Genomic DNA, 26,551 nt, shown 5'->3' on the forward strand with positions numbered 1-26,551 from the left:
CCACGAGGCATCCCTAAACCATTCAAGCTCAATAAGAACAAATGTAACCCAGTAAAGGCGGGCTCTTGGCCCAATATGCCACACCCTACTAATTTACAGGGTATACTTGCTCAAAAACCCTTACATAACTGGTGCAATGTACCGATATTTATAGGCATTGATTATCTACCCATTCTTGCCTTATAGCCAGGGCTCGAAAAATGTGGTCGCCTGGGGCGACTGCATTGTGGCCGCTGTTGACTGTGTACCTGCGGCGGTGTCCCCCGGTGTCTCCCAGCCTTCTGCTGTCTTGTCGCCTTTAAAATCATGTTTTTCTCCTGCAGCACAATTCAAAATGGCCGTGCGGTGTCATATGACACCGCGTTGCCATGGTAACGAGACGCTGCATGACAGTCATATGACACCGCACGCCCATTTTGAATAGTGCTGCAGGAGAAAAACATGATTTTAAAGGCGACAAGACAGCAGAAGGCCGGGAGACGCCGTCAGGACCCCGCCCGCCGCAGGTAAGGCGGGGGGGGGGGGGGGCAAGTGACTTTTTGGTGGGGAGAGTGGGTTTTGGCCCAGTTTGTCAGGCCCTGATTATAACTCTCTCAATGACTCTACTTGTGTTGTATTTAATTGTAATACGTATATTAATATAACACAGTTCGAGTACTGGCCTTTATTCCCTAGAGTCTCCTGATGGATACAGGCCTCCAGATGATATCACGCACTTATCACTTATTGCTAGGTTGCTAGGGAAGCTACCAGTCTGTGTGCAGAACAAAGCGTCCTGTTCAATATCACAATGCTTATGTATAATGCATAGTACTCACCTGTATGGCTGGAACTTGGCGGCTCCATTGCCTCTCAGTATAGAATTGCACTGGGGGCAGGTGTGTAAAGGCTGAAGATTCCTATGCAAGAAAAGAAAGATACATTGACGTATTCAGTATGAGAGGTCTAATGGTAATTACACTGGCACTGACGCGATTGAACATGCAGCGCTGCCACCAGGGGGAAAGGGAGAGCGCGTAGGGTAAGGACATCTGTCCCGGAGGAGGGAGGTCTGCTCCTGGAGTCTGAACATGGAAGTTAGGCCACCCCCAGAAGTCAGGCCCAACTTATACTCTCGGCTGCCAGTGTGGGCCCCTCTCAGCTGCCAGAAAGCCCTGATACCTATGGACCGTGAAGGGGGGTGGGGTGTCAGAGACTGCACCCGCTCAATAACCCGGGTGGAGACTATCCCTGGGCCTCACAAAAAGCACCTAGAGAAAGCTGTGGCATTTGTGCAGCCACTTCATTTCATTGAGCTTCATGCCAGAAACAAAAGTAAGCTCTTTAGGTCAGGGAATCTTCTGGCCTATAAGTGATATCTACATCCCTGCCATGAACATCAGAGGCCAGGATTTCGCGTGCAGTATTCCACTGGTTCTACAATGAATGAATAGCCCCATTCCCAGCACTATATAACACCGTTCCCACCATACTCACTGTCTTAAGACAAACCCAAGCCAAGGTCGTGGTTTGGGGTCTACCAGCTAATATTGTTTTGCGGTATGGTGCAATGTACTTTCCAATGTATTGTTGTAGCCCAATATCTGACTGTTCTTAAGAACAAGAATCACTGGTTAAAAATATATGAGTAGCTAATGACAGGCCGTGGTAAAAACATACAAAGAAAAGACAAGTCATATAAATTCTGTTGGCAAAGTACGCATGGGGCACGAAAATACCTTGGTATACCTAGCATTTGGCGCCCTCCACTGGAAAAAATCGAATGCTACATCGTAAACTGGGGCCATTCAATGGATGAGAGGTAATGCTTTGGTAACTGTGCATGACGCCACCTTCAAGTTCTCTACTGAATCAGAGGCCTAGTAGTGAACAGTACACTGCATCATAAAAGTATTCCTACTATGACATTAGACATAAAGGATAGTGGGAGTAGGGTGGCCAGGTGGCTTCTCCAAAAATACTGAACTAAATGGTGAAAGGTGCAACGCACTTCAGACACACCTCTCTCCACTCCATGCTGTTTCCTCCTCTCCTAAGCCCCACTCCCAGACTCCTAACGCCTTATCCTGATTGCTGCTGGGTAATGCAGCCAGGCAATAAGGATGGAGGAAGCTGCCCAGCCCCTTAGCAACAGCCCTGCTCTCTACCTGCTCTGGGGAAATCCTGCGGCCCCCCAAGCCCGTCAGGACACTATGCCCAGAGAGGTAATACCAGTATACACATACATGTCCAGAGAGGTAATACATACACACACGTCCAGTATTACCTCGAATTTTTACTGGACAGTGTGTCCAAATACTGGACAGTCCAGTTCAATATTGGACACCTGGCAACCCTAAGTGGGAGTAGCCCGGACATGGTCCTTTTGAGTTGCAAGTCTGTGGGCAAGTCTGTGGCAGCGTTTCAGCAGTCTCAATCTTTAAGCAAATGATGGGTTTTATTCTATGCAAGCTGCACTCGAAAAGTACATCTGAAGACTAGAATTGGGTGGTTTCCAAAACTCATGTGCATCAACAAAGAACTTCAATGGTGATCCGTGAATAAGGATAAACAACTTTCAACAAAACCACCACATCTTCAAAATCTTTACACTACAGTAAAAGGAGAGAGTGCATCAACATGAATGTTTGGCATAGACGTGCATAAGTTACCAAGACTTTATAGCAAGGCTCTTCAAATGGCAATATACAGGTAAACAGAGACACACCATTTGCCAAAAAGGGTCACAGTATACAAGTCCTGGTGCAGGGTAACCCATCAAAGCCCCAATGTTCCAACTGAGGGCACAGACATAGTGCAACGCACAAAAGATGGAGGCACACAGTTTTAGTTGCAAAAAAGATTGCGAAGGCTTTACTCCATGCTTAGAGCAGACCACATTACGTTTCAGGGACGCAGCCCCTTCCTCGGATAATTGCCACCCGTGTAATGCTTGTACCCTAATGGCGGCTGGTAGGCCAAATCCAGCCCATACAAGGCTTTAGGGTTCCCGGGACCGTCTGCTCCTGCTAATTTCATTGAAGTTGGCTAGACAGTTTAGTGCAATTATTTCACACAGAAACTCACTTGTAAGCCAAAGTAATATAAATATAAAAAGGTACATATGCTATAAATGCTTGTAAAAGGTTATAAGCCTATACAGTTGCAAGTCTATAAATGTATAAATAAAAATTAAAAATCATTACAAATTCTAGTTGCCCTTAGACTCTGAAAGGTTATTCTGAGCCCCTTTGGAAATGTAGCTGAAGTGCCCTGTTATAAGGGTATCCTCTTGACATGGGGTTGAATGCGATATGGTTTCTACAGTTTTGCAGTACGCTTTCAGACTATGTTTAGTCTGCATAACAGGGACATTATTGTGGGTCTTACATAAAAATGCATTCTTCTATAGGTTGCTTTCTATACTCACTCCCGCTATCCAGTGCAATGGTCCTGTTTATTATATATTTACCAGACACAAAATAAGTTATGGTGAGCAAAAAAGTGACACAAACCCTCCCTTGTACAGCAAATACAAATCCCACTTGTGAGCACATTCACACGTTTCAGACAGGCCTGCAACCTGCCTTTCCCCATTATCTACTAGCATACAGTGCCTCCATTGCAGCCAGGGATTCTGGGTAATGACATGCAAATGAGCATACAGTGTCCCCCTGGCTGCAGTGGAAGCACCGTATGCTAAGCCATATTGGGGGAAGCCAGGGTGCAGACCTGTCGGAGGCGCGTGAATGTGCCTCTCGAGATACTTACATCAGAAGGCGGTGCCGGTATCTCTGCGTAGATAAAAATGTCCTGCGTCACGCGGGCCAATAGGAAGATGGAAGGGATGGTGTCATGGTTTCCTATTGGCCCGCAGGACATTTAAAAGACACCATATTGATTGGATTGACGAGCCCATCTCAGCTGCTACCGGCACCCCTTTCCGAGGCAAGTATCTCGAGAAACCCGGGGTCCCGGGAGCTGAAATGAACGAGCTCCGGAGACCCCCTACTTCAGACCTATTTTAAAATAATAATAATAAAAAAAATAATAATAATAATGTGTCCCTACAAGTGCTTCTTTAATGAGCTGTGCATCGCAATACATATTTTAAATAGGAATCCAACCCCCGTTTGCTCCTGTAACATGCATAAACCTCAAATGCACAAAGAAAAAGGACTTCTGGAGTTCTTATTAACAGTCTTGCCCGTGCTCATTCAAAAGGAGATAACTTCCTCCATAGCAAGTGGAAGGCGGCTTCATTGCTTGTGTCTGAATGTTTGCAGTTTGAATGCTGTGGCCCCTAGTCAATAGGCCGTCTCAAATTCCCGGACTGACTGCATTGTTAAAGAACTATTCTGTTTAGATTGTTAACTCTCCGAGAGGAGAGATTCATTATGATGATAAAAGCAGTTCATTTCTGGGTTGGCTCCTAGTTCTAGACAGCACAATGCACACACTATATTTTGTACAAACATATGTACCGATTGCTGACAATCTTCTTTGTGAGATCTTGGAAATATCCTTCACATCTGGTACTCAAATTAGATTTAACGCTTATTAGAACAGGGGCGCAATCAGCATGTAGAGCTTTTCCTTACATTTAACATATCAAGCCTTCTTATTGCTCACATAGCACCACATGCCTGTAGCAAGATTCTCTAATGCAACATGAATGCATCATAAGGTGCCAGCTAATATGAAGATATTGATAACAACAGGTTAATGACACCACAGGGTGCTGTATTGCAAGTGAATTGAGAAGATTGAACAGCAACTATTTACATATATATTTTTGTATTTTAAAAGCAGCCCAATTATTATGAGCGAGTGATATCCCTGTGGGAGGGATAGGAGACAGGAGTTCCTGATTGTTCTGTAGGACAGTGTATAGTCCCTGAGACATGTATGTGTACCATGTCACTGGAGCAGTAAAATGCTTATATATCAAGAGTCGCAAACGGATATTTGGGTGCAGAATTGGCGCATGGACATCCCATTTTACATTGGGCTAGTGTGCGCCTACGTACGAACCGGAAATAAGCCACTTTTTCATTTCTTTGGCACACAGATAGGCCCACGTATTAAAAATGTTTCTGGGAGTCAAAAATAAAAGTGCGTCAAAACCACTTGCCGCCAATCCCAAGTCTCTTAATAGTGTCAGCGCAGAATTACGTTGCTTTGTGTCAATCCAACAATGTGTTTGAGGCAGCGTGAATATTTCATCATACAGATTATATGTACATACAATGCACATTTTATGAAGTTTTGAACTACTACTAATCACAAAAATTGACGTACCAAAACAATAAATATGATCTTACTTCATAGGCCCCAAGGTGAGAGGTATTAGATTGTAAGTTCTTTGGAACATGGACCCCGGTTTGTGCAATTTTGTCATTTACCTGTTGCACTTATTCCCATTGTGTGGTCATTTATTTACCTTGCTTTGTAATTTAGTAAAGTGCTGAGTACATGGTTGGCTCTTTATAAATAATATAATACGTACATGTTCACTTCTACGTCTTTAGGATGGGAGATCAGAGTCCTGCTTCTCGATGAGGAGGAGGGAGAGGGGGGCGCGGGAGAACGCTACATGCCTTAGAACGCTCCACACAAAAGGAAATTGCTAATTGTTATCCTTATTATTAAGGAGATGGGAGGGGGATTGGAGCATTCACAGTTATGTAAATGGGGAGGCTCCTATACAACAGAGGAGCAGATGCCTTCACAGCCACAGTATGTTAAGTAATCCTTTACCCAAGCCCTGCCTAATTAAACAGTGCCCTTGTCAAAGAGACAGCCAGTGCTGGTGTGACTGACGCTTTGTAAATATTGGGAAGATGGGCTTCCCCCTCCCTTGCGCTCCCTCCTTCCTTGATTTAGCAGCTGGGTGATGCTCTCTTGACCCCCTCCCTGCATGCATTCATCTGTCATGCTCCCAGGCCCCACCGGCTCAAAGTGACATCAAGCAGCTTTGCAAGCCAAGCCGGGAGGACACAAAGCCACGAGAGTACCCCATTTAGGAGTCCCGGGCGATAACACCCCCACCCCCCCCCCCCCAAATGGGTTAAAAGACCTGCCGCACATGGCTGTACAGCAGGGATTCCCATGCAGGGTGTCGGGACACAACCCCAAACCAGGTGACAGGGCGATGTTACGCAGAAATGCAACTCTCAACTCGAAAACAATAGAAACCGTGCATTGTTATTTACAGTAAAAGAAGACCATCTGGTGACTATTTAGCATAGCTCCGACAAAGACAACCGTGTCATCAGGAATAAGGGAGTCACCTCTATTTTCCTAATAAGCTAGAGGTGTCACCATCCAAATAACATTGGGAACTACTGCTCTATATCCACAGCAGCATTGTTGGGGGCCATTAGATTAAATCTTTCTTGCGGATGGTGACAATGGTTCTACCAAAGCTTAGGGCACTGAGCACAATGTCACTAGATATTAGCCCAATGCTCCAGCGCTAAAGCAAGAATAACGATGTGTTACAATGTGGTGATTGGAGTTAAACCCATTCATGCTAGAGAGGCAAAATCCAATGCTAACCCTTGACTGGAGGGAGTTAATAGGTCTTTGGGATTTTTAATATGTTGTACGGCAGGAGTGGCCAACTCCGGTCCTCAAGTGCCACCAACAGGTCAGATTTTAAGGTTATCCCTGCTTCAGCACAGGTGACTCAGTCATTGACTGAGGGTGGCCCATGGAGACTGGAGTTGGACACCCCTGTCTCATGGTATTTAATATTCTTATACAGCGCTATTCTTGAATTGACTGTTTTGCCATGGGTATCATATGTTATCTATTCCCTAAAACCACCCCAGACAGTGATGCTTGGCACAGAGCATTATTTAAGGTTGGAAAACGATCCTCTAGGTTTTGCTCTCTCTCGTGCATTCTTCATCTCTCACATTCTAATACTCCCACCCTCCCTCCCTCCATCCATCCATCCCCCCCTGTCCATTCCCTTCTGTATCATCTGCAGCCAATTCAAAAACAATAGGCTCAGAGAAAGCGGCTTCCAATCTGTTCCTGGAATAGCCAAGTAATGAGGCCAAATGGCATCCAGGGACCCTGGGGAGGGGCCGTACGGCTGAAACGCTTGTTACTCTTGGCTGCATGGCTGCGGTTTATTTACAAACTCCAACGGTATTTCGGATTGGCCGTAGATTCGGCAGCAAAATCAAGCTGTGCTTTACCCTATTCATCCTACTGCCTCGATCTCCCCTGTGAGCAATATGACCGCTCTTCCCTCCTACATAACCAAGCAGGACGTCACATATAGTGAATTATTCATTTCCAAATAGCACTGTTCAGCTGTGATGCATGCAAGACAAAGGCACAATACTGACTTTTAATATTATCCTTATAAAACACTGTAGGTGTGTCTTTATTTATATAGCGCCATTAACGTACATAGCGCTTCACAGCAGTAATACACACGATAAGGAGTGCTTCAGACATAACAGTAACATTTAGGAAAAGGAGTCCCTGTCCCGAAGAGTTTACAATCTGTTGGGGGGTTTTTTTTACCATTAAGATACTTTGGAGCATATAGATTTTCAGCGTTTCCTGGGAAGGAGCAGGGAGATTACATTCTGTCATAAAATTAAAAATATGATGTTAAGCGTACAGGCATACCCCGCATTAACGTACACAATGGGACCGGAGCATGTATGTAAAGCGAAAATGTACTTAAAGTGAAGCACTACCTTTTTCCTACTTAACGATGCATGTACTGTACGGCAATCGTCATATACGTGCATAACTGATGTAAATAACACATGTGTAAAAGGCTCTATAGTCTCCCCGCTTGCGCATAGCTTCGGTACAGGTAGGGAGACAGTATTGCTGTTCAGGACATGCTGACAGGCGCATGCGTGAGCTGCCGTTTTCCTATTGAGCGATATGTACTTACTCGCGAGTGTACTTAAAGTGAGTGTCCTTAAACCGGGGTACGCCTGTATTGAGCTCTTAGAATTGTATTGCCACAATTAATCTTGTGTTCTGAAGAGTTTATAATCTACTTTTGAAGGTCATGGGGGGGGCGGGAGGAGGTAATGTGACTTGCCCAAGGTGACGAGGAGAGTGGACGTTGGCATTCCAAATGCGCTCACCCACTTCAAAGACAGTGCTATCCACCAAGTTACTCTTTCAGCCCAAGGTCACATGGGAAGTAGCCATGCCGTGAATAAATATACAGGATAATTTCAATCCCAACATTAACAAAGTCATTTTGACCGCTGTGACATGCTTCATGCTATCCTATTGTGTGCCGTACTGTACAGAATAGAACAATAGGGGAGCATTGAGTCACTGAACCGAAAGGTCTACTGTAATGTAAGTGACATACAAATAGAAGTAACTTGCCCACGGTCACAAGGCCCTTGGACTTGAACCACAACCTCTCAATCCATCATGTGCCTTCACCATAAAGACGTCCTACCCAGTCTTTACCCAGGTCCTATATCCCCATTATCATTGTTCAAAAAACAACTTCATAAGGAAACATTTTAATAGCATTGAAGATAATACCAGAGACTATACTGAGCAGCCGGATACTCCTTACTCCCCCTCAGCCCAAATTCCAACACAGGGAGCTGACAGGACATGCAAACCACTGATATCCAACCTGTCACTTTCTACTCACTATGACCAAGACACATCTCCTGATTTTTCCACCAAAGCCACTAATGACCTCCCCCCCCCTCCCCACCATCATCCTTCTGTTAACCTACAGGTTCATTTAAATAGAAGCCCCTTCCCGAAATTCAATGTTTATTTTTATGCTTCCCTGAACCATGGTGACACCATGAGAAGGAACCGGGTCTAAGCAACCGGAAGCCTCCTACTTCAGGAGAAATCTAGCAGCAACATACGTCACACACATATACATCCAACTCATTCATTGGTTTGCCAAATCAGATAGGTTGGGAGTGCTGTGTAAGGCCTCGGCCCCCGTGCTCGCGGCTGTGCGCACTGCGGCGTGCGAGGCGCAGAGAAGGTACGGCCCTCTATGGGCCAGGCACCCATCAGTGCGTGCGCGTACAGGACCAAGCGCAAGTGGCGCTACCACCTTTTGAAAAGTCAAAAAATTCAACTTTTGGCGCGGCGGCCGAGCGATAGCCACGTCATGGCGGCGGTTCAGCCAATAAGGGTGAACCAGCCTTGTGACACCATGGCTAGGCCCGCCTCCCCTGGGCCGTAGCCTAGTTCTCGTCTTTGCTACCCCTGCAATTCTCTGACTTGCCAAGACGCGTGTCCCATCACGACCCCTAGACCACAGATCGTGGCTGAAACTGGTGCACGCGCCGCCAGGCGCTCCGACGCACGCAATGACTGGGGCCGTAGCCTTAAGTGGGGGGGGGGGAGAAAATGGTAGCATGGAAGAAGGTGGCTTTGGAGTGTGATAATAATAAAGTTTATGGGACAACTTTTATGTGCAAATGAGGGTGATTCTCAAGGAGGGTAGGTTGAGAGCTATGATATCATGTACTGCAAAGTATGTCAGGAAGCGAACCGTGACAGCTTGTTCATTTCCATGTCGTTACCCAGAATCCTTGTCCGCAGCTTATCCACTTAATAATGTGACAAAAGGGATACATGTAGCAGGTCTGGGGAACCTGTAAACGACATGTAGAAACACACACAGAGTTTCATATTTGCTTTGGTGTCGTATTTAACTCCTTCCTATCCATCGCCGCTCACTAACACCACTACTCTTGAAAAGTCTTGCCACCCCTCTTCCACAAAGATTTGCCCCTTACTCAATATGAGTTGTTTAAACAATAATACAATTAAAAAAAAAAAAAAACACACAAAAAGGACCCTGAAAGCTGATCTGACATGAACTCAAAGGCTAAATGCTCCATCCGAAGCCGTAATATGAAGCCCAGCCTGGAGCTGCCTTCAGATATAGGAAGTCAGCCCTATAAATTGCAAGAATTTCCAAGTTGATTGGTCATGGATAGGGTGTCAGACCTCCCAATTACCAAGTCACGGTCTCTTGGACTTCGCTATTGGAAGTATGTGACAGACCACAGCCAGACCCTGATTAAACTGCTTTGGAATTTAACCCCTTAACCCCTTCACAGCCAAACACGCCTCCTTGCAGAAATCCCCTCTAGGTGATCGTAGCGCTGCAAAAGAATCTGGTCCTAAGCTCGCTTACACTGATTAACCCCTTCATGGCTCATGGACTTTGCGAAACCAGTTTCCTATGCAAATCAAAAGTTATAAAGCCTAGTGCGTGAAAGGATCTTACATGCATATAGAAATTGCACTTACGAGCTCTTACAATACATCCTTTTGCTGATGTCACATTTTGACACGTGCTTATATTATCAACAATTCTTCATTTACCTTTATTCAGCTTTCTAATATATAATAATAGCATGTTCTTGTATAGCGCTGCTAGTTTTTACGTAGCGCTTTACAGAGACATATTGCAGGCACAGGTCCCTGCCCCGTAGAGCTTACAATCTATGTTTTTGGTGCCTGAGGCACAGGGAGATAAAGTGACTTACCCAAGGTCACAAGGAGCCGACACCGGGAATTGAACCGGGTTCCCCTGCAGCAATCTCAGTGCCAGTCAGTGTCTTTACTCACTGAGCCGCTCCTTCTCCTGCCTTCAAACAGGAGCGGTCAACTCCAGTCCTCAAAGGCAACCAACAGGTCAGATTTTAAGGATATCCCTGCTTCAGCACAGGTGGCTCAATCAGTGGCTCGGTCAAATGACAGCCACATGTGCTGAAGCAGGGATATCCCCAATACCTGAGCTATAGGTGATTCGAGAGGACTGGAGTGGGCAACCCCTGCCCTAAAACCTTATTACAAGGATAGGGAGCAGAGGTACCCCAGAACTTAAATTGCACTATTTTCAGTTCTGGGGACCCCACTGCTGCCATCCAGTAAAAAATAATAATTAAAAAGCACAACAACAAATGTAACATAAGGCTAGGTCCGCAGTAGGGGCGTGCGCTCGCGACAGACCTGTACTTGCAGAGATCCGCGGCCTGCAGGATTGCGCGATCGGGGTCGTGGGCGAGCCCGTGACGTCACATGAGCGGTTCGTCCTGATTGGCTGAACCGCGCACGTGACCAGGGCATCGCACGACAGACACCCAAAAAAAAAAAAAAGGTTTGTCTCAACACGCATTGCTCCGGCCCACGCTCACGCATGCGCACAGTATGGATGCTCTAATTAATTGACATTGTTTTGATCGCGCACACGAGCCCACGATCAGCATGGGCGTGGCCTAACACATACAATCAACACTCTGCGCTTCCAAATGAGTTATTTTTTATTCAAAAATAAAAGTAATTGCTAAATTAGAGGTTATGTATCAAAATCTATATGCAAAACGAAGGTGAAGGTGGAGGGGGAGGGGCGGGAGGAATCAATCACGCCCAGATACAAAGGGATTGTTCACTTTGCTAAATATGCTGCAGTACTTTTGCTCCTATTTTGCAGCTAGAACACTTTGACGAATAACCCAAATAGCTTTTGGACCCAGTGGGTAGGAACTGGTCTTTGGAGAGGTTCAGACATCAGACTATTGTTGCAGTAACATTCACCCTCATAACATGCACAAGCCCCAAATGCGCAAGTTCGTTCTTCCAGCTCTACCCGTCCGTGCTCATGCAAAGGGAGCTCACCTCTCCCCAGCATGGGAGGAGACTGCTTCACGTTATACCGACTGGGGGCCACGGCACTCAAACTGCAGTCACGAAGCATGCAGCCTCGAAAAAGTCCTGGACCAATGACTTTGTTAAATGACCATGATGTTCAGATTGCAAGCTCTCTGGGTGAAGGAATGGCGTTTCTTCTGCTTCATGCATTCATTGTATTACATTGGAGGGTGTGTTCTTTTTAGTTTAATAACTGGCATCGTTTTTCCCCAGCTTATTTTGTGTGTGTACCTTATTTGAAGATATAAACGAGAGGAGAGGGAGGGAGAGGGAGAGACAGACATATAGAGACAGACATATAGAGACACAGAGACACACAGAGAGACACAGAGAGACAGAAAAGGAAGGGATGTGAGGGCAGATTGGCAGGGGAATGAACTGATTACATTTGATGATAAAAGCAGGTAATTTAAGGGTTGCTTCTAGTTCTAGACAGCATAGTGGGGGGGGGAGTGTTTGAGGGAGTGTGTCTGTGTGTCTGTGTGTCTGTGTGTCTGTGTGTCTGTGTCTGTGTGTGCGTCTGTACACACACACACACTATTTGGGAGGTAGTTCATATGGCTAAGAGAGGGGGGAAAAGTGACAGAGCTGAGTAAACTAAAACCATCTGCCTCGAAAGTTAAAGCCAAACAGCTTCCTGCAGCTTGCAAATCCCTCCCCGGTCAACCCCAAGTTTACTTTAACCCTATTCTCACTCCCCTGAGTTTCACAAATACAAGGCATGTTTTCTTTTGAATGATCTTATTATTGCCTCTCTCTGGATCAGTGGTTCCCAACAGTTATTACACTGTGCACCCCCTGCTAGAAAATATCTGTTCCCCTTATTAATAAATCGTATTCCCTACTCAGACTATTGCGAACAGAACCGTGTGACCGGTCCTAGGCAGTATTGTGCCCTGAGCTTGTTGGGGGGAACACACACTTAATAGGGGTCCGAACTGCCCCTCAGTGTGTGCAGACAGCATGGGTGGTACAGCTGTCACTCACTGTGGGAGCTTCCAAAGTCACGACCCCAAAATGCCTTGCTGCTGTGGATGCAAAATATTGTGGGGAGCGACTTTGCAGTTTGAGGCCTTATTAAGGGTGCAGTGCCCACACGGGCTCAGGAACCCGCTGTACTGCCTGGGATCCGCCATTCCATTTTTGGGGGCGGAACCCCTTGGTGACACCTCAGAAACCCTCAGTTGGCAATCACTGTTCAGGATCCATAAAACTGCCATTTAAATGAAAGAATGGTCTTTTTAAATAAGAGCTATAATTATAAATATATGATGCACACAGCTGCAAATTACCAAAGGTCGAACTCGAGAGACAATTTGTTCCTACGATTTATTTTTTGTATATAGTGTTGCTGTCAAACGTCAGTGAAGATTCGTTGAAGGTTGAAATACCCGTTAGGGGTCCAACATTATGGTCCTGTATAAATGGATGCATGGCATACAGAGCTTTCAAAAAGGTACCGGTTTCTTCAGTTGGTATCATTGGTCCTCTACAAGTCATCCCAGCTTACAACAAATATACATACCCCCGGTCCAATACGGCTACTAGAACTTTGAACTACATTCAAAGGTCAAAGAACATAGCCAGATACAATGAGGTGGACAGGAACCAAAGCACATGATACGCTCATGGAATAATTCTGACACCAACAACAATGGAATACCACTCCAATCAACGTGTTTGCGTGTTACAAGCCCTGAAGAATGGAAGTAATTCAAAAGGGTGGTTTTCTAACAAGTATTAGTAGTGGTTATAAGATCTAGCGTGTCATCTCTTAGGAGCAGGGCCTGCATTACCTTTTGTTAGCACTAGTTACATTGGCGTTTCTGGCATTGACGCGGCTGCGTACCCCCACTGCGGAATATTTTGGCGCTTTACAAATAAACGATAATATATATATTTGTTGCTTTCATATATATATATTTATTTATTTTTAACCAATCAAGAACACTTTTTTTGGGCTATATTTAATAAAGGGGTCTTTGCCCAGAGATAAGGTTGCTATATGGACCAAAGTATTTCTTATTTATTCTGACCACACCTTAAATAGGAAAGAAAGTGTGAAACAAGGCGCTCCTGCGGTGGAGTGTATATAGATGGTACTATAATACAATTGAGTGATATGATTAAATATATCAAGTTCTCAGTGATATTAAGCAATGGTGCTTATAGAAAAACCCAAAGTGATTATGGTGACTAATGCAGCTTCAAAACCCTATGGAGGACGGTACAGGTTCCTCCTCAATGGAACGATAGGCAGTGGAGTTGGGGTGCGCAGATGTCAAGATAGTCTGGAATTTGGGGTTCATTTGCTGAACATGATCTATGTGGTGGGAACTCACATTTCACTAGTAGATATAAAGCATGTCCAAAACTCTGTTTGGTGGGCTGATGTGGAGATGAAATGCGAGGTGATTAAATGCTGGTCTGGGTTGTCGGATATCTGGTGGTCCTCAATGGTGTGGTGTTCTCAAGGTAAGCCGAGAAGACATACTATAGTACGATCTTTGCCAGAAACATATTTATATATTAAAAGGCGAAATACACCCTTACATGATATCACATAGATACTGGCATGTAGAACTAAACATGTTGACTCCTGACGAAGCCAATTTTGTGCGAAATGCAAAGAGTCGCCATTGCCTGCCAGTAGTCATAGTCTGCCTGTGGGATCCCTACAGCGTTCCGTTGCCGCTCTATCCACCAAGTACCGGAAGTGACAACTAATCAACCCCAGATTCCAGACTACATGCACTATCTTGTATTTTTTATGTTTTATTTTTGGGGACATCTGTGCTGCCCGACTCCACTACCTACCCACCTTAAATAGGTTATGGTGGGTAAAAAAAAACATGTGAAAACCCCTCCACCATATAGCATGCAGCAAATGAAAAGAATCACCTGTGAGTACATTCACGTCCCAGAAGACAGATCTGCGATGCTGCTTTTCACTATTATCTCCTAGCATACAGTGCTCCCACTGTAGCAAGGGATTCTGGGTAATGACATGCAAATTATGTCACACAAATCTTATTTTTGGGTGGATTTGTAGCCAATTTGTGCTGTTGAGAGAATCCTAAAAACTAACCTTGCCCTGCACGTCTTAGTTTACCTGGCAACTCTCCCTTCTGCCATTAAAGGGGCATGTCACAGGTCTGAGTCCCACCATCCAATATTTTTTGGTGCTCGTTCTTTTTAAGAAACAAAGAAGCAAACACGTATGAGCTGGCGTCAAAATTGCCTGCGTAAGAAATATGCATTAAAAGCATCAAATTTGCTAAATAAAGTTTCTTCCAGATGCTAAAAGTTGGGACAGCAAGTCACAGACATGCTGCATCAAGTTAATAGAAGCAACATGATTCCCATAAGGCCATTCACCCTGGGAAGGAAGAGAGTGCTTGCAAAATACACCAGTCTTAAAGCAGCAGCAGCAGCAGCAGTTATATGGATTATTGATTTCTTTTTTCAACATGATCAGAACCAGCCGACTCATACATGGACCGTATTGGTCATAACTCCGGGAGATGCATGCTTCCAAAATACTGAAATAATAAGAAAAAAATAGCAACATCTTTCCACTCTGGGAATGGCCACATTATTGTGGGTGTATGGTATGTACTAGTGCAGGGGTGGCCAACTACAGTACTCAAGAGCCACCAGGTTTTAAGGATATCCCTGCTTCAGCACAGGTGGCTCAGTCATCATGTTGAGAACTGGAGTTGGCCTCCCCTGCACTGGGGTGTTCCACTGACATCGCGATGCCCGATAGGCCCTTTCGCACACTCCCTGGCAGTCACTTTGAATTTCGCGTGCGATGAGAATGAAGGTGGTATATGTATAAATAGATGTGGTTCCCTGATATGTGGCAGCCTACACCTGGAGAAAGGCAGCATTACTGCTGAAACGTTGGATTGCTTGGTCACTAAACCCTTTCACTGCTGACTAAGACCGTGCGCCTGCTTCTTCTCTACGAGAATGAAGGTGCGCCATTTCTGAGGTCTCCCAAGTATGTGATCAATCACAGTAGTTTCATACCTGTGTTCTAGACCAGGGGTGCGCAAACTGGGGGGCGCGCTATCATTTTTTTAAGGGGGGGTGCGGCGGTTGCAGAGTCCCCGCGCTCTTCCCCCCCAAGGCATTTCAATTATTGCCGGGGGATCGCGTGAGGCCTCTGCAACTTCACTTACCTCGTCTTCGGAGATGCGTCGTCATGGCAACGCGGTGTCTGGTCACGTGATGTCCCATTGCCGTGGCACCGTGACCCCCGCTGCGTCATTTGATGCCGAAGACAAGGTAAGGGGGGGGGGGGGGGGCGCAGTCAAGCGGGCACAGCGGGGAAAGTTTGCGCTCCCCTGTTCTAGACTACTGTAGAGGTTCTGTGAGAAAAGTGGTAATGGCGGACATGTTACGCTTCAAAACAATTCAAAAAGGTTATGACGTTGGGCCAGGGGTAGGCAACTCCAGTTTTCTAGGGCCACCAACAGGTCAGGTTTTCAGGATATCCCAGCTTCAGCACGGGTGGCTCAAACAGTCCCAGCTTCAGCACTTCAACTGTGCCACTGATTGAGCCACCTGTGCTGAAGCAGGGATATATTAAAACCTGACCTGTTGTGGGGGGGGCGCTTGAGGACTGGAGTTGAGCCCCCCTGCTTTAGAGCAGGGTAACCCCAAAGGTTGCTCTGCCATGCGTTGCTGTCCTCTCCGGCAGCAAAGGGGTTAACAGACCTGGAATGAGTTAAAGGAACAAATAAAAACCATTAGGACAGTTGCCCTAATTGCCTCCAACTGTAAAATGTGATGTCTAGTCTGGAAAACAGAGGCTGCTCATGTTCCAGCCAAAAGGATCACCCCCTCCCCTCCCCTCCTAAAAGCTTCCAGCAGTTTTATTCATTGCATGAGCCACCAGCCCTGGATGCAGAAGAGGCTGTCAGATGCCTGGGAGCTGATCCCTATTACAGGCAGCTCCCTGACGGGAAACAGCCATTTCCTTAAAGGTACAGTAACAACATATTGTTAAACATGACTCAACCACGTATGGACCATAGATACAGGCCCATGTTTACCAAGCGGTGCCATTTCATAAGGTATCTGCTGGTGCCGAAAGGCCATTCAAGGGTCTTCTGGAGCAGGAAGAGTGTCCTGAAATAGCACCACTTCGTAAAAGTAGGGTTGCCGGGTGTCCAGTATTGACCCGGACTGTCCATTATTTGTACACACTGTCCAGTAAAAAAGTAGAGGTAATACTGTGCACGCAATGTCTTGTATATAATGTATAACCTGCTCATTTATGTAACTGTATTTGTAACCATGTATTATTTGTCTTAACTCTGTGCCCAGGACATACTTGAAAACGAGAGGCAACTCTCAATGTATTACTTCCTAGTAAAATATTTTATAAATAAATAATAAATAAATACTGGACATGTGTATGTGTCCGGTATTAGGTCTTTGGACATAGTGACCTGACCGGCTTGGGTGGATCGCGGGATTTCCTTGAGCAGGGAGGGAGCAGCGCTGCTTCTAAGGGGCTGGGCAGCTTCCTCCATCCTGATTGGCTACTGTTGGGTAATGCAGTCAATTAGGAGGAGGTGGCAGAAGCCTGGGGGTGGGGCCAAGGAGAGGAGGAAACAGCATGGAGCGGTGTCCAGTATTTTTTTTTTAGAGAAGCCACCTGCCAACCTTACCCATAATGTATGTTCTAATGTTCATGATAAAAGGGCTACACCTTATTAACCCCTTTCCTGCCAGAGGGGTCTGCGGTCTCCTTTTGATGACCAAGAGTCTTAAAAAGGTAGTTGATTCTGCTTTGTAACAAGCATAATGTATCCTGTCCGCAAAGATCCTTATCCTTTCCATGCTGCAGAACTGTCAAGAGAGACATTTGTTCAGATATTTTGGCAGAAAATGGCTGCTTTATAGCACAGGAAATATTGGTTTTGCCGTCTTGTTTAGATTGCCAAATGTCTTCAAAATGATTTAAACAGACAAACGCGATACCTGTTTTTTTTTGTTCATCTCAAAAAAGTGGGAGGAATTTATACCATCAACACATATGAGCGTAATGTACAAGTGCCGGCAATTGTGAACCGACTCGGTGCAAACTCATTTTGCCATTTCAAATGTATGCAAATATGATGTAACATTACAATAAGTGGTCAATATATGACAAACAATGGGAATAAGTGCAACCGGTAAATGGCAACACAAGGCTAAATGAGACCCTGCCCCAAAGAGCTTACAATCGAAATGATATCTATGGGAGGGGTACACACACGTTAGGAGTAACCGTGCATTTCAATTGTGCCAGTCTTAAAATAAAGCGGTGCACGTGTATCGGAAACATTACATCACTTTGACCGGTCTGAAGCAGGAGTGGCCAACTCCAGGCCTCAAGCGCCACCAACGGGCCAAGTATTTGGGATATCCCTCAGTCGTTGACTGAGCCACCTGTGCTGAAGCAGGGATATCCTTAAAACCTGAACAGTTGGTGGCCCTTGAGAACTGGAGTTGGCCACTCCTGGTCTAAGGAAATGGTTTGGAAGAAAGGGCTTTGGTTGAAATGGTTTATAGAGTCTCTGTATAATTGTGAAGTTACATAACTAGTTTGCTATTGAAGCAGAGAAGACGATTAGTTTAGGGGGTCATACAGTATTCTGCATCACCCAATGATATCCCTCTAAACATTCCTTTTTCCCCATCAAGGTCCCGAAGTCCCGTCTCCAATCTGCGAGCTGTATTCTGTGTGTATTCCTCCTGGTAGCACATCTGGTCCGTATTACAAGTTCACTTAACGCTTTGCTCACTGTTTTCAAACTGGATGCCCAGCGGGAAAGCAACTTCTAGCTAATGTGGTGGGTACTTCCCTCCCAGTGTGATTCCTAGGAGGACGCAGAATGCCTTGTGCGTGGTGAGCACCGGCAGTGCCTGGAACGGGAATGTAACCAGTAGATGTTTTTGAGTCCAGGGCGACATCCTTGTGGATGTGCAAAGCGCATCCATCGAAGCAGCATTCATTTGCCCAAGCACAAGGAGGGAAATTAAAAATGTCACCGCGCCTCTCTACACGAAGGATCTGGAACCTTAAATACATCCATGTGCACCAATGCCTGCCACAGTGATCAGACGGCATGTACTGATTATTTGGGGAATATAAGCTTCTACCTGCCAGTTAAGAGGTGTGTGTTTGTGATCCCATGAAATCACTAATGAAACACACACACACACACACACACACACACAATGAAGTTAGTCTTTTACTGGCCATAACACAAGTAAACCATTGCAACTTTTTTTGTGTCGAACTTGGATGAAAAGTTTTTGCATCTCTACTCGGAGCACATGTGACCACGGTCCTCTGTACGGAAAGGGTGGCGGATTCGTGGAATAGCGTCGTAACACAGGTCAGAGAATCTAATGCAGTAGGGCAGGGGTCGTCAACGGGTCAGCAACAGGGCAGGTTTTCAGGATATCCCTGCTTCAGCACAGGCGGTTCAATCAGAGGCTCAGTCGTAGCAAGGACTGATTGAGCCACCTGTGCTGAAGCAGGGATATCCTGAAAACCTGACCTGTTGGTGGCCCTTGAGGACTGTAGTTGGTCACCCCTGCAGTAAGGGAATTTAAAAATGCTTAGGATAGACACATAAAGCTGACAGTAAGCCAAGGATCTGATAGGGTCTGATGTTATACAGCAGATCGGGAGGAGGAGTGGCTCAGTGAGTACAGACACTGACTGGCACTGTGTTTGAAGCAGCGGAACCTGGTTCAATTCCCGGTGTTGGCTCCTTGTGACCTTGGGCAAGTCACTTTATCTCCTTGTGCCTCAGGCACCAAAACACATACATTGTAAGCTCCACGGGGCAGGGACCTGTGCCTGCAAAATGTCTCTGTAAAGCGCGACATAAAACTAGCAGCGCTATACAAGAACATGCTATTATTATTATCATTATTACAGGAAAATGGGAATACAAGGTGGGCCAAGTAGTTCATATCTGCTGTGAAATTCTATGACTACTTGTGCCATAAATGTGTGTAATTGAAAAATAGCGCTGCAGTCATTTGAATGCCACAGCAATTCCAAAGGGCTGGGCTTTTAAAACTCTTCTTCATTAATGTTAACATACCACAGGAAGTACAAATTCCTTTAGCACCCTTGAAAGAGGAAACAGGACACACAGTCGTCAAGCTAACAGTTTGATCCCACTGTGCTCCCCTGCTTGCAAAGCTAATGATGTTTACATGCACATGTGCCTATGGTAAACATGTGGCTTGTGTATGGGTTTTTTTTATTGTGATGAATGCATTTCTGCAGACACACGGAAATGGGAGCCAGGGAGCAGCTGTCTATCCTTAACCCATTGCCTGCCAGAGGTGACAGTAACGCATTACTAAGCAAGGAGCTGTACACCCCTCTGGCAGTGAAAGGGGTTCATCTATTGCCCTAATGATGCTTGGCCCAGTGTCCCATATAGAAACGAAAAGCTTACTGTCAATCATGGAACCTCACAAAGTTTTTAAAGTCTGAGAAGACTCGGTCACCTGCCTGTGGCTCAATAGAGGTCACCTCACTGTCAGGCGGCCAACAGGGTAGGGGGGAGTCTACTTAAGCGCTATGTACATGAATGGCGCTATATAAAGACATACAATAATCACTGACCGGTAGAGAGAACCCTTCCACCCAACAGCTTCTAACCCGGTTATCACACCCCCTTCCCGCGCTGCTTAATAACTTCTAGGGCCATCTCGCGCCCGCCACTCAACAACCCGGGGGTCCCATGTCCTTGGCCCCCGGAAGAGCTGCTGGCTGCCCCTCTCACTGTATCTCACTGCTACACTGCTAATGGTTTATTTATTTATTTTTTATTTATACAATGTGTTACCAGGAAGTAATACATTGAGAGCTACCGCTCGTTTTCAAGTATGTCCTGGTTACTTATCAAATCGATTATTGCATTTTAGCTTTTAATTCTGACAATGCGACACGTGCCAACCTTCCGGTTTTGTGGCGGGCACAACTTTGGCCCCTTCTTGTTGTCAAGCAGTGTTGTAATTTCTTAAGGAAGGAATCTTTGATGTCGTTAAACCCGAGTTTAAGCCCTTGGGTACCAAAGAGATTAGTGATTAGAGATGGGCAAATAATTTTTTTTTTTTGCGGATTTGGGAGAGACAGTTTTTGTATTAGCAGTGACTCTGGATAGATAGGAGAACACACACACACACACACACACACAAACACACACACACACAAACGCTCCTCCAAATAAATTAGGGCGACATGGGAGATATAACAATAGCTATGCAAAGTATATTGAAATGAGTCCCATCCCACACTTCCTAAAACGATTTCCATACCAACTATACATAGAGTTGATAAGCTTAAGGAACCAACCTAATGACTGGACTGGAATGGTGTCAGACCCAACAGGACTAGACTAGCATCCACTGCTCATTGTCCCATTCTACTTTTGAGCTGCTCACTGCTCACACATGTAGCTAATCTAGCTATTAGGCTGAGGCCCCGGTGTCGGCTCTGCACGCACGCCTGCCAGGCTGGCGGCGTGTGCAGCTGTGATCCACGGTGAGCTGCAGGGGAAAAGACAAAGGGTGTGACGGGGGGCGCAGCCCTGATGTCACCCGGCAGGCTCGCCCTCATTGGCTGAACCGCCAAGGGGGCCTGGCCAGCGCAAGTCCTGAACATAGTGTTCCTGTCTTCAGACAAATCTGCTCACGCAATGCGGCGGCGCGAGCTCCGGAGCAGACAGAAAAGTTTGCTCTCCCCTGCCTTAGAGTATCTCACATGTATCTTAGGTGTGCTCCCAAGGAACATTAAACTGTCAACAAGGAAGTGTAAGTGGTCCACTTTTAAAGGAAGCCGGGGGGGGGGGGGAGGGAGCAACTACAGGTATGAGCACGAAATTTGATGCTACATGACGGATATGCACAAAAAGGTGGCTACGGTATAACACTACAGGGGCAAAAATATCAACTGTGCCATCTGCCAGACACATATAGTGCAGTTTGCATCTCCCAGCCGGGTATCTCAGGCATGCTTCTTTTTCAGCATAAGCATGTCTCCCTAATTATAAAGGAACGTTTGTGGGAACATAATATATATATATATATAATACACATACACCTAAATTTAAAGTCTCCCCCTCATGAAATCCGAGCTCGGATTCTTAAAATTCCGTCCAGATTGTATTCAATGACGGGGGGCGGGGGGGGGGGAAAAGGGGGTGAGGATTCGGTTCAAACAATTCACAGGATTCCGGGAAACAGATTTGGACTGGTTCGCCCATCTCTAATAACATGGTCATGCCCCCGTCCCCCCACAGCAGCTAACAAGAGAGGGACATCTTCCGATAAGATTGAATTACCCACTCACGAGAAACGTTAATGCGATCTGTACTAGAAAATGACCAAAAAGCCGTGAAGTTTTCAGGATGTCACAATGGTCACTGGCCGGCCACCCTGCGCAGGTCACAAGGGAACTTTAAATGTGCACTAGTAGTATTACTGAGGGGGTTAATTATTAAACCGAGATAGTGCCAATTGAAGCACTATTACACAGAAACTTACCAGACGTCAACAGGAGTTTCCGTGCAATTGTGCCCCAATCTGCACGGTTGCAGCAGATGAATAGCCCCCTATCTGTTCGTGAAAGGCTATTAAGTTGCATCAGGATTTGGAATACCATCGGATATGGCTTTCCCGTTGGGACCAGACACATTTTAGGGAAGTGATCTTTAACAAGCTTTGCACCGCTGTTTAAAAGATTGGTCTGATCATGGAATGAAGGGCCTATTACTGCTAAGTGACCCTTTACTATGCTGTATAAGATCCATTTGCATCCGTTTCATGCTACAGTACTTACATTAAACTGAATGCAATTTGCATATAGTTTGGGGGAACAGAACAGGACAGTTTTTAAATCTCGATGCCCAGAGATGAAGAACGCTGATCTTTTGGCTAAGGGGAATGAGATCAGGTCATTTGATAGCAAACCTACTCTTGCAGGGCTATGAGAAACCCAACTCAGCTCATTTACAAATCCGCAGCCAAATTAAAATTGGCAAATTGTTCAATTATTTAAACAAACAATAAAAAAAATGGAGCGTCTTGGGATTTTGGCAGAAATATTTCCCCGCTTCTCTCCCTCGCCCCCCTTTCTGCAATTGGCGTTGCCAAATTCCCAGCATTAGTCCATGCTTCATTTCAAACCAGCAAATCTTCCTCACTTTATTGCCATGACCGGAATTTGAAAGGATATATGCAGAACTCCTCAAGTTAACTTGCCGTCTGGGGGTTTATGTATTGGAGGGGAGTACGAAAGCGAGTGTTTGGGCTGCCTTGTAGAAGTCTTGCCATCTGAACACAGATCAGGCCGATAGTAGATTGTTAAAATCTTCAGAGCAAGAGAAAATAATTGGGATAGTGAAAGTAAGCGTTAAATCAGAGACGATTGCATGGCCATTGGCGATTCCTTCCAAAGTTGGGTTGCAGACAAAAAGGACTACGATATGAGTGATAAGAGGGAGACCGGGCAGACACAACCCAGAACAGGTATTCCAGAAGTAGGAAGCAGTGTGTTAAATAGAAGTATTTTATAATGCCCAGCTCATACCCATCTTACCTTTGAGTAGTAGAACAATTGAGTGCCCAAGCATAAGGGGGTGCTGGAAATACAGTCATGGAAGGCCAAACCATAAAGACAAAGATTCTGAAGGGTCTGTGATATGATCGTATGCAACAAAAGGTTAGACAAAGGTGAAGTGTCACCAACTTCCATGCAATGATATACAGGCATACCCCGGTTTAAGGACATTCACTTTAAGTACACTCGCGAATAAGGACATATCGCCCAATAGGCAAACGGCAGCTCACGTATGCGCCTTTCAGTATGTCCTGAACAGCAATACCAGCTCCCTACCTGTACCGAAGCTGTGCGCAAGCGGGGAGACTATATAGAGCCTGTTACAAATGCGTTATTTACATCAGTTATAAACGTATATGACGATTGCAGTACAGTACAGGCATCGATAAGTGGGGGAAAGGGAGTACTTCACTTTAAGTACATTTTCGCTTTGCATACATGCTCCGGTCCCATTGCGTACGTTAATGCGGGGTATGCCTGTACTTCATGAAGCAGCATTCAGGATGACAAAGTAAGATATCCTTATCCTCAATCAAAAAGCAAACCGGATCGAGTTGTTCTGGGTCTCGAGATTCAGTGGAGAGACATTGGTAACAGCAGACATAAGAGACAGGCCTTAATTACTTCTCATTTAAGCACTAGCAGGAATCCATTTGCCAGTAGTATACTGGAATGCAAGGGAGTGCTAACATTTTGCTATATTTAGTGAACAAGAGGGGCAACTGAACACCTTCAGTGCTACAGATCACTACAATACATTGCTTATCTTCTACCATCAACTTGTTCGCTCTTCCGTCCAAAAACCATACACTCTTTACAGTCCACAGTTGATTAGAGGAGCACTTTCTCACCAATCAGATATTTCATATCATCATCGGAGGTTGCAAAATTTAGATTAAGCCCCAACATGCAATTATACAGTACTGTAAGTAGGATAATGTATATACAGTATAGCAGGAGTCAGGACACAAGCTGACCCCGGGAGTTTTACCTTCCAATCCCTGATCTGCAGTGTGATGCTGTCTCTTTGTTATTTAAACGGCCCCTAATTAAAGGGACAATGTGAGCATGTGTGAGAGAGAAGCCAAGCAGACACATATACCGTACTCTAAACTTTGCAGGGCTTGGTTATTCAAAAGCTCTCTGGGGAGCCGGGAGGGCAATTATTTCATTGTTATGACTAAGCTCAAGGTATATTCTTGGGTCAAAACTGACACCGACTCACTCTTGAACTGTAGGGTCCATTTAGTTTATTTTAAATAATCGAATCTTTGTATATTTTCGTTTCTAAATGTGTGCCCTGTTCCATTCCCACGACCATGATACTTTTATGGCCAGCTCAACAAGCCTTCTGTCCATCAAGTTCACCTTAAGTTACATGTGCAGAACAGTACATGGAGTTGCTGGTGAAAAAAAGTGAATCCTAAGAAGAATCATGCGTCTGTAAATCAGCGGTGTTAAGAACTATTAATTGAAAAATGTTTTAAAAGGTCGGCTTATTAAGTGCAGATGTAGTGAGACGTACTGCTTTTGGCACCAGGGCAAGCTGTGGGACCGCGGCTGCCTGGGTGCCAGAGGATTATCGCTGTGGGCGAGGAGGGGTTCCTATCTGGCAGCATGAACTCTCCTGCAGCGAGACCGTGGCTGCACCATATCCGGAGCTGCGGTTTTAAGCCTTTTCAGCTGCGACTCCGCACCCTTTACAGAGTTTCTAAAGCGAACTTATACAAATCAATGCCTCTGAATTGAGAAAGGCGCCAGAAGTGTGGGAATATTCCACTACACACTTGATTATGAACTCAGAAGAGTGGAAGCATTTTTAAGAATTCGTTTTGCAGGGACTTCAGGGACACAACTTTTGGTCGACCAGGTTCACAAGTTCATGACAGTCCAACAGGGGAAAGAGAGACGCAGGAGGTGATCTTGCCAACTGGAAAAGCCATTAGGCTCGGCAAAAATGAATTCGTCTCAAAAAATTAATCTACGACTACTATATCATGAATGAGGTTTTAACACTTCGGCTGCTGGGGAAAGCCTGTGTTGCATTGTGGAGCATAGGAACAGAAGTGGATGCAAGAGTCAGGAATACCTCCAGTCCAGGTATATTATATTTAATGGCCAAATGTGCGATAATAACCCTTTGTGTACCAGAAGTGCTTGCAACCCTATGCAGAACATGCATTGCAACCTCCACTGGGGCTGGAAACTTGTTAAGCCCTTTTGAGCCATATTACATGTATTGCCTTTAGTGGCGATAGTGTGTGGATGGCAGGGGGAAAGAGACAGGGAACAAAAGAAAGAAAGGGGGCACAGAAAGAGTGGGGTGGGCAAAACAGGAGGAGGAAGCAAAGACATGTCAGCGGAGAAATAGCCCGCAAAACAAAGGTGAGAAACCAAATGAAAAGCATGAAGCAGTGAAGAAAGAGAGAAGATGGTGTACTGTGCATAAAATATCATCTTTCCATTGACTATATGGGCCTAGAACAGGGGGGCTCAACTCCAGTCCTCGACCACCCCCAAACAGGTCAGGTTTTTAGGATATCCCTGTTTCAGCACAGGTGGCTCAATTTTCGACTTGAGCACCACTGGCCTTGGAGACACGGCTTACTAACAGCTGGATGTACATACAACCTTTTTTGTTGTTGCATAAATTAAACAAAACTGGAATAATCCTTGCTGGCGTACATAGAAGGCACGGATTACTAAAAACCCGCAAATGCAAAAAGGCAGCAATATATTACACCAGATTTATTAAAGGACACCGTTCCCACTGGAACAACTGGCCTTCTCCTTCTTAGATCAATCTGGTACTGGATATTTGCAACAGTTTTGCAGCCCTCAGACTTTGATAAATGACCTGTAGTTTATTTGAAGTGTGAACATTTTCTGTTTGGGTAACTTGCCACGAACGCACGGATCCCAGACTATATGCAGCGTTTTGGCTTGGTGGGGCGTCTTTCTTACAGCGAACATTCTGCACAATGAAGGAAGCTCTAAAAACAGTGGAACGCTACATAATAGTTTTATCAAAGTTTAATCATTAAGACAGGGATTTATCAACTCTAGTCCTGAAGACCCCTCCAACCCCCCAACAGGTCAGGATATCCCTGCTTCAGCACGAGTGGCTCAATCATACCCTGCTCCAGCACAGGTGGCTAAATCACTGAGAAACTGATTGAGCCACCTGTGTTTAGGCTGGGATATCCTTAAAACCTGTCC

General features: G+C 45.4%; 1 protein-coding gene across 2 annotated transcripts in view; it reads right to left on the reverse strand.

Moving 5' to 3' along the window:
• Nucleotides 1-26,551, reverse strand: part of EXD3 (exonuclease 3'-5' domain containing 3) — a 238,159-nt gene that overhangs the window by 192,997 nt on the left and 18,611 nt on the right. For both annotated transcript variants that reach the window (XM_075579126.1, XM_075579125.1), the window contains one exon: nucleotides 819-899. In XM_075579126.1, coding sequence (XP_075435241.1) covers nucleotides 819-846 — 28 coding nt within the window. In that variant the 5' untranslated portion in view covers nucleotides 847-899. The remainder of the gene's footprint in view (nucleotides 1-818; nucleotides 900-26,551) is intronic.

Source organism: Ascaphus truei, chromosome 21, assembly GCF_040206685.1.
Source record: "Ascaphus truei isolate aAscTru1 chromosome 21, aAscTru1.hap1, whole genome shotgun sequence".
Classification (NCBI taxonomy): domain Eukaryota; kingdom Metazoa; phylum Chordata; class Amphibia; order Anura; family Ascaphidae; genus Ascaphus; species Ascaphus truei.